This window comes from Brassica oleracea, chromosome C9, assembly GCF_000695525.1.
Source record: "Brassica oleracea var. oleracea cultivar TO1000 chromosome C9, BOL, whole genome shotgun sequence".
NCBI classification, from domain to species: Eukaryota; Viridiplantae; Streptophyta; class Magnoliopsida; order Brassicales; family Brassicaceae; genus Brassica; species Brassica oleracea.
In genome coordinates this window covers 17,016,698-17,025,826 of record NC_027756.1, presented here as the reverse complement: position 1 = coordinate 17,025,826, position 9,129 = coordinate 17,016,698, and the positions used below count along the sequence as shown (strand labels likewise).

General features: G+C 31.6%; 1 protein-coding gene across 1 annotated transcript; it reads right to left on the bottom strand.

The window, feature by feature from the left end:
* Positions 1 to 2,045: 2,045 nt before the first annotated feature.
* Positions 2,046 to 7,924, bottom strand: LOC106314455 (putative FBD-associated F-box protein At1g05080). The gene is made up of 4 exons (XM_013752323.1): positions 7,896 to 7,924; positions 6,669 to 7,590; positions 6,160 to 6,295; positions 2,046 to 2,164 (listed from the first exon to the last, which is right to left on the bottom strand). Exons 2-4 carry the CDS (start codon positions 7,584 to 7,586, stop codon positions 2,046 to 2,048), a joined length of 1,173 nt encoding a protein of 390 aa, XP_013607777.1. The 5' UTR covers positions 7,587 to 7,590; positions 7,896 to 7,924.
* Between the last annotated feature and the right edge of the window lie 1,205 nt (positions 7,925 to 9,129).

Here is a 9,129-nt window from a genome sequence, read left to right as displayed (position 1 = left end):
TAGGAGAGAAAACTGAAATATCAAAAATAAGTGATAGTTTAATTCAATCTGATTTGTTGGTTTCAAATGCTTGTATAATGCACTTGTCTATGCCAAAAGGTGTTAATACAGGTCCTAAGGAGCATGAGTCCATTAAAGAAGAACCACCAGGAGAAACCCTTGTGATGGACCAGAATAAATCTCATGACATAAAGCCATACATGTGGCCTAAGGAGATCGATACCAAGGGATCCATGCTGCCCAATCCGACCAGCACTATACCAGGTATGATCCAAGAACATGATACAATTAGTAAAACTAATTTGTGTGTTCATGGTACAGGAAGCCCAAGTTTGGATCATAGGGTCCAGAAGAATGATGAGCATTCTTATCCAATGAAAAAGATCATTCTTCAACTTGCTGAAACCATTTGGGTAAATCTAAATTTTACTTGTCCTATTTATAAGATTTCAAACCCAGATATAATGCACTTGTTTTCTGCCAAAAGACTTAAATTTATATCAGGAACAAAGGCAAATGGTCACACGTATGATCCACATAAGGAGATCATAAGGTGTTTATATGCCAAGAGAAAACAAGAAATTGTCCACAACCACACCTTGATTCCATACGACCCAGGAGATCAAGCACCACCCATCAGAGTGCCAGACCAAAACAGAGGAGTAGTGTTGTCGTTCCTACCCAAAGGAGAACCACCAGATGTGCCATCAAAGATCAAACCGATCAGGGTAAGGTCCTAGAATCTCAAAAGATGATGAAACCTGACTTGCTCTATCTTGGTGCAGATTATCCAGTTTCGAGGTCAAAACTTTTTCAAGGGAGAGGGTATGATGCGGCCATCAAATCAGTACCTGAACCAAGAGCCAACCAGTTGCACCAATCAGCTAAACAAGAGACTAACCAGGATATGTGTTCAGTAAAAACGGAGTGTCTTACCAACCATGAAGAGTTTTGCCATGAAACCAATTTTCATGCATTATACACTCAACAAGGAGTTAAGAAAAATTGGAAGTATCTTCAAATCTACTCGGACCAGAGGTTCTTCATCCCGTCCAGCTGCGAGCATCCGAGTTTAGAAGCTGTTTCAAGCCAAACAAAGAAGCGTTCCGGCCAAAACCAAAGCATTTACTTCAATATGGATCTTTTATCAAGCCAACAAGCCAAGAATGAAGAGAAAAGTCCTCGAAAATATGGAGTTATGATCAATTTCTCAAAACCGGATAAACCAGTTCTGCACTTGTCCTATTTGGAAGCTGGCCGGTTCAATCAATTGCAAACAAGACATTGGCGACCAGGAGAGGTTTATAATCATCTGAGAAGTATATCCAACGATCCAGGAGGAGTAGAAGATTTCTTACCATGCACCAAAGCCCACATGATCAGGAGGATCTATTTATGCCCACACTTACCTTATTTGGAGTCTCAAGCATTCAAACTTCAACAGCTATATTCCTTTCAGTTAATGGATGAGATCAGCACTTATCAAGCTCTCAGGAAGGTCCCAAAGAAGTTATCTTATCCCCTTAAACCGTCCAGATTCAAGATTATTCAAGCTCTCCCTTTTCAAGCCAAATCCCCACAATCCCTCCAACGGCTAGTTTCCGATTTTGTGTCTCTGGAGATTTGTTTCCTTTCTTTTTACTTTATGAACGTTTTGTTTAGATCTTTCTGAGCATTATATAAGCTCTCTTAGTCCTTCATTTGTAGATACCCTTGATCTTAAGAATTTATAAAAGTTTGTTTTGTTTTTATCAAAGTTTGTCTTTGAATAAAATCGATTGTCTTTAGGATTCAAAGAGTGATTCTTTGCTGTCCTATTGATTCGTGGTTCATAGGTTGATTGAGAGATTCAGGAGCCTTGAAGATCACAGATTGAGAGAGTCAATCAAACCCACAGATTGAAAGAGTCAATCATTTTCTACCCTTCACCAATTCCATTATCTATCATCATCTTCTATCCATCAAACCATTTCATTTCTTTATCTGTTTAGCTCCTGTTCTTATTTTAATTATTCATAAACTCATTGTTCTTCATTGTTTCCAGGTTAGATTGGATTAAAAGGAACAGCAAGTCGGCCATCTTCACCATCTTTCCATCCGGTCTTCTTCCTTACCGATAAGATCGACCCATCGCTCATCCATCTCATCGACCCAGCTTCCCAGCCTGCAACACAAAACCCATAAAATAGAGGATTGGTTCCGGCAAACCGCCCGACACATTGTTTAAAGAAATGGCTTACGACTAAACTCGCGGTTTTGGCTCCTAACCACTTTTACTCGGCTCCCCGAAATAAGAGCGTCGACTTGGCTACAAGGATGATTATTCGGGCCTTTTATCAGACCTAAAGCCTATTATCGCGATACGAGCTATGGTAAATGGGAAAAGGGAGCTTGTCTATACAACGAGAGAGAGGAGGATGAAGAAAAGAGGACCTGAACATTAAGACATACACTTGGCGGTTAGAATTAGGGTTTTACTCATTTTATATCCAGCTGATTTGTACTTTTCCGGCCAGCTCTCCGAATATCAGCTTACTTTATGTTCAATGTTTTTTTATTTGTAATCAAACCGTTCACCGAGCTAATAAAAGCCTTTGAACTAACTCATTGACGAATTTCATCTTTTTTACTCGTTACTGACTGAACTCGGTTCAAACAATTAGTTAGAATAATATATGAAAACATTTATCTATCTTATTATTAAAACATAAATCATGATCTATTTAATGTGTAATTTTTATTTGCACCATCTCTTAAAATGTTTATTAAATATATATATTTTTATTAACCTAATAATATCATCTCAACTGTATTTGGCGACTATGGAGGTGATTGGTTGGACTGCAACTGAAGAAAATTTATTTTAGAATCTAGACTGTAAAATTTTTTTATTTAGCTTTAAGAAATTTGGTTTTAAAATTTCCTACAGGTAAAAAGATGGAGCTTAGAAAATAAAACTTTTACAACCATTTTTTATCTTTTAGGTTATACTTTTAAAAATCAATATAAAACATGATTGGTAGTTTTTAAGACCGTAGATAAAAATTAAAGTTAAAGTCACCTCCTACACCCCAACAAATCACCCCTATGTATTTCATTCCCCAAATACTCTTGACATGCCCTTTAAACAAAACTCAAGTTTTACAGATTCGTTTCTCAAAAAAAATTGAGTTTAGAGATTATGGAAGGACCAGCAATAAAAAATCATTTTAAAATTATAGGTAAATTCTGAACAAAATCTAAAAATAATCCGAACTTTTCTTTTACTTATTCTTTTTTTTAAGTCCATTTAGTCTTCATTATATTATGAGCAATTCTATCAAATAGTTCATTTTAAAAAATTTGTCACCAAAAGAGCTCACAAAAATAAAAATGATCAAAAAAGTATCATTAAAATAGGAAAAGACTCTTCTTCTTTTTTGTCATCTTTTTTTTGTTATCAGAAAAAAGACTTTTCTATCCCTTGATTTATAGATATATAAATAAATAATAAAAAGTCAAAAAAAAAAGATTTTTAAAAGATTATAAAAATTTTGAATTTGAAAACATATAATTCTAAGAATGATTTTTTTTTAATTTTTTTTTTAATTTGAAATTTTAATAATCTTTTCTGAAAATTTACTTTTTCAAAAAAAATTCAAATTTTATTTTTAAAATTCAAAAATGTTTTTTGAAACTTTTTTTTAAATCATATTTATTTATTTATTTTAAAATAATTTCTCAAAACTCTAACTCTTAACTCTAAACCATAGGTATAGATTAATTAACTCTAGAGATACAAGGGTACATTCACTATTTAATGAAACCTCTTTTTGATTATTTTTCTATTTGTTGATTCTTTTGGTTTGGTGAAAAGAAACTATTCCAAGGAATTTCCCTTATATTATTTGTTAATAAGTCCGCCCATTGTTACAGAAATGATGAATTACATAAGTGCTTTCTCAAGCGAAAACGTCAAAAGTTTGGGCGACACATGTCTTGACTCATGCCTTCTCTTCTTTCTCTGTGGAGTGCATTATAATCCTCCTAAGATCTTGCGCTTTGGAGACGTCCTATACGGCTAATGCGGATGTTGAAGCTCAAGTATAATATAGGGATGCATTACTCAAATAACTAAGAGAGAACTTGTACTCAGCTCAGTGGAATATCCTAATAAATACATAGATGATATTCGGTTTCAGTTGGAGGATTGGGTCTACTTGAACCTTCGTCCTTATCGTCAGTGCTTGCTTAACTATATTGTAGTAGGCACTGGGACAAGCTTTTAAAGTAGACCCTTGCTTATCGTGGACAGGGGGCTCAATGGAGATGTGAAAAATGGCTATCTCCTACTTCAGTTCTTACCAGGTGATTCAACACATTGGGAAAGTAGCTTACCAGCTGATGTTTTCACTGGAATTTTGCCAAAGTGAGACAATTCTTACACGATGATTTGGGGAAGGGGAAGCAAAAAGAAACATGTACGTTGAGAGAGCCAATGCCACCACTGACTTGACTTGAGGAGAATGATATCCACAAATCATCCTCAAGATCACTCTCATTTCAAAAACAAATAGAACGCCATGATAATGATACTCGTTGGGAATCCAAACAATGATGCTTATTGAATGCTCCTCTACGCCATCAGTTATTTTAGGTTGAAAAAATTTCATTTATTCCTTTATCAATACCATTAAAAGAGGATCATTCTCAAATTATATCCTTAATGAAAATTGCAGTTTTCTCAAAGATACCCTTATTTTTACAAAGAATTAATAAAATTCATTAATGGCATTTAAGTCTTTTGGTTTTGGGCCTACAGATACACCTAAATGGATCTATAAATAATAGGTCTATATATATATTTAAAATATATATTAATTTTAAATTTTATATAAGTATAAATATATTATGAACAATAAATGAATTAAGAAACATGAAAATATTATTTTCTTAAATATACGTATCAATATTCAAAATAGATCATTTGAATATTATACATATTTTCAATACAAACCAAAATCGTATATCCTACACCATATATCATATACATATTTGAATATCATTTTTCAGTGTATAATGTCATTTTATACATAATATTAATATGGCAATTACGAGTGTTCAAGAATATTTTAAAAAATATCTTAAAATAAATTTTTAAATCTAAAATACAAACACAAACTTATAATAGGTTATTAATAACGAAAATAAACTAATATTGTCATATCAATAAGTTATTTTATATTATCATTTTTTATTTAGATAACATGATAAAATTTTATCAAATTCTAAGGAATCACTAATTTATGTAATATTAATAAATATATGAGTAATTTAATCAATTTTTTAAAAAAGTACTATAAGATATTTTGTTATCGGATCAATAGTATCAGATCGCGGGTTAATAGTGAGTTTTTAGGTTTTTACCGGGTTATATCGGATTTTTAATTAACAAATTTTTCATTAAATCCGAACAGGATTATATACAATGTATCGGGTCTATAGGTTCAAACATGAATCTAGGTCAGATATGAAAACAAATTTTAAAACTCAAACATTATTATAGAACAGCTACCATATTTCGAACAAATACCATATTTTGAAGAGAAAAAAAACAAATGATAAAAACCTAAAAACTCAATTGTTATGGTTCGAAATGAAAAATAATGGTAATTTGTAAATCAGTTTTCGATTAATAAATGAAAAACAAACAAACCCGCGCTTTCTAAGCGCGGGTCAAAATCTAGTACATATCATAAATCTCAAACTTTTAAAACTATCAACTTGATCCAAATATATATTTTCCTCTTCTTATATGTGAATAAAAGTAAAAGTAATCTGACATGAAGGTAAAATCTTAAACATAGATTTCAATTCTTCGCATATGTTATTTTCGTCATATATGTTTTTGGAATTTGGCATCACGAATTCCGCTTTCTTTAAACATTTCGAGTTTGCTAAAATGTATGCCACAAATTCTCGTTCTTCTTTTATGTCGTTATATGATCGCCACTTAAAGAACTCAAGATGGGATGCCAAGCATTTTGGAACATGATCAGGTTTGTTCCACAAAAGAGGGGTAATTATATATAAATGAAAACATCACAACGTAGACGTTATGTTTTAGTGTTAGTCCATTAATTAAAAAGCATGCACTTGTATAATGGTGGAAGTATGTACTTACAGATTTGATCGCAAGACTTTTAAGTTCATGGTTACTTTTTAACATAAGCATAAGTTGTTCCAACCAGCCGGAGTCACATGGTGTTATTGTAAGGTCTACAAGCTGAGAGAAGTTGTCGGGTCTACACAAAACCTGCAGTGCACCCAACAAGTACCATAATAGCATCTTTATTGCAAGGTTCTTATCAAGTCTCTAACTATTAAAATATAAAAAAAGTAATTAACAGTACGAAAGTGAACTAAGATATATCTTTTATTTAAGAGATGCAAGAAACATCTCTTAGTTTAATCTTGCATTTTTCCTCCACTTGGCAACTTCCGATTAGTTTAGTTTAGCTATTTAATTTTTATTAAAATTTAATTATTTATTTATAATATACTAAAATAATAATATTTTGTTGTTACGAACTCTATTTTAAGAATCCATGCGATAAACATGCTCTAAGTATATATATTAATTTTACCACAATAAACAAACAAAAAAAGTTGGATCTCGAAATTACTACCAATTCCTCGGTCAAAGTCAAAGATAGAGACGTGGCCGAGGAAATATGTCTCAGAATTTTTTTGTCAGGGTAGCAAAAAGTAGACAGTTCTGCTCTAACAATGCTTGGCATATTCCCGATAGAGCAAGAGTCTCCTGAATGATCGTTAATAGAGAGTTTCGTTAATGCCGGACAATCTAAGACCAAGGACCTAGTATTTTCCGCTAGTGATAATGGCCTTTTATAGAGGTAGGTGAATTCCTCTAAAGAAGGCACTTTGACAGTATACTTTTTCACATTGCCATCTTCTTCAGATCGTATCACGAGCAAAATTCTGAGAACAGGACAATTTGATAGAAGCCTGACCAGAGAAACATCATCTTTATACACCACACAAAAGAGGAATAGCTTTGCAAGGGATGGGAGGCAAACTGAAGGAGGGACACCCAAGATAATCTTATTAAAGAGTTCCAGTTCAGTGAGCGTTTCACAAGTGTAAAGTCTGTTGGGCATGCTGGTAGGTTTTGCCAACCAACTAAGATGAAATAGTAACCTGCGCAATGAACGATCAACTGCTTGTGCAACCAATTTTGCTACATCAACGTTAGTAGGGCATATTTCTTTAAGTTGGATACACAAGCTTTCTAGTATAGGTGCCTTATGAAGTTGCAACGACTTCTCAAGAAACCACCAAACGCTCTTCTGTTCACTATTAGTATTGCTCACAATGTCTTCGTACTCGAGTCTTGGAACCTCTGTCCAGATAGTCCGCCATCGTTTCGACAAAATCATGGTGGTCACAATATCTTTTGTTGGAACAAACAACAAGATTTTTACTAACAGATCGTCAGGTAGTGCACTGATTCTATCTTCACAATTTCTCTCTCGAACACTCTGAGAAATGATGACTTCTTGTGGTTTTTCTGTAGCAGAAATCATTTTCCTGTAAAAAGACTAATTTCTTCATTTACAGCCTAACGAAAAATGAGAAAAGCATTTCGAGATCTTTTCAACATATGAACAAAACGAACATGATGATAATTATGTATACAGTGAGCTTGGAGAAGTTTTACAATTGTTATGTAGATAGAATTAAAAAAAAAAAAACAAAAACAAAGCAACAACCTATAAGAATTTACCCTTTTTTGGGCAAAAGAATTTGCCTTGTTTTGATCAAATTTAGTTTCATAAAAACTTGAACAACCAGAAAAAAAAGATGTAGAGAAATTTATGTAGCAGAATACTAACCGTATCACCGTAGTATCTCGAAAACGAGTCCGAAGAAGAAAACTATCTTTTACTATTTTTACTGATCATTAGAAATAAGGAATAATACATATTTATAAGCCTAAACTTACGAACTATCATATTATTTTATATAATATATCAATTCATTTAATTTATAATAAATGTTTTAAATAAAAAAAATTAAAATAATATATAATTTGTGAACATAAAAACATCTTGTTCTAAAAAAAACATAAAAATATCAAAAATTTATTATATTTTTGCTAAGAAAATGATACTATATAGAGTAAACCAAATTTCTATAAATTTAACAGAAATTCAGAATATATAAATATCATAGTATCTTATATAATATCTCAATTTATTTAATTTATCATAAATGTTGTAAATAAAATAATAAAATTTGAACAATATTTAATTCATTAAAATATCAAGATATTTTCTTATTGCAAAAAAAAATTGATACTATATAGAGACAACCAAATTTCTATAAATTTAAGAAAAATAGGAATATATAAATATCATAGTATCTTATACAATATGTCAACTCATTTAATTTGTCATAAATGTTGTAAATAAAAAATAAAATTTGAACAATATTTAATTGTTTGAAACATTAAAATATCAAGATATTAGATTATTGCAAAAAAATTAGAAACTATATATAGATAACAAATTTTCTATAAATTGAAGGGTGAATATGAATCATTAAAATGTGTGTGTCTAGAGAAACTTGGGTTCAATAAAATACGGGGTCAATTATTATCCGAACCGAACTTGCGGAACCTAACGTAACCGAAAAATTTATTTTCGGTTAGTTTGGTTAGATGGTTTGGTTTAGCAATTAAAAAATATTAATTTTTTGTTTGGTTCGATAATCGATTAGTTTAATTTTTTATTAAAAAAATCACCAAACATTACCAACTTTAACAAAAATTATAAATCGAACTAACCGAATTTAACCCATTTTTGAATTTCTGTTCATTTTAAACCGAAATATTAACCGAACTAACCGCAAAACCAAAATTTCGGTAAAATATTTTTGAAGCCCAACATAATTTATTTTCGGTTCACTTAAATAGGATTCTGACGGATCCAAATTAATTGAATTGCAAATTAACCGACCAAAACTAACCAAAGAAACCGAACCCATAGGTTTAGCCAGAAGTATAGGAAGCGTAGAGAATCTATATTATTAAAACTGAAGTACCTTTTGGTACTATTTGAAAACATG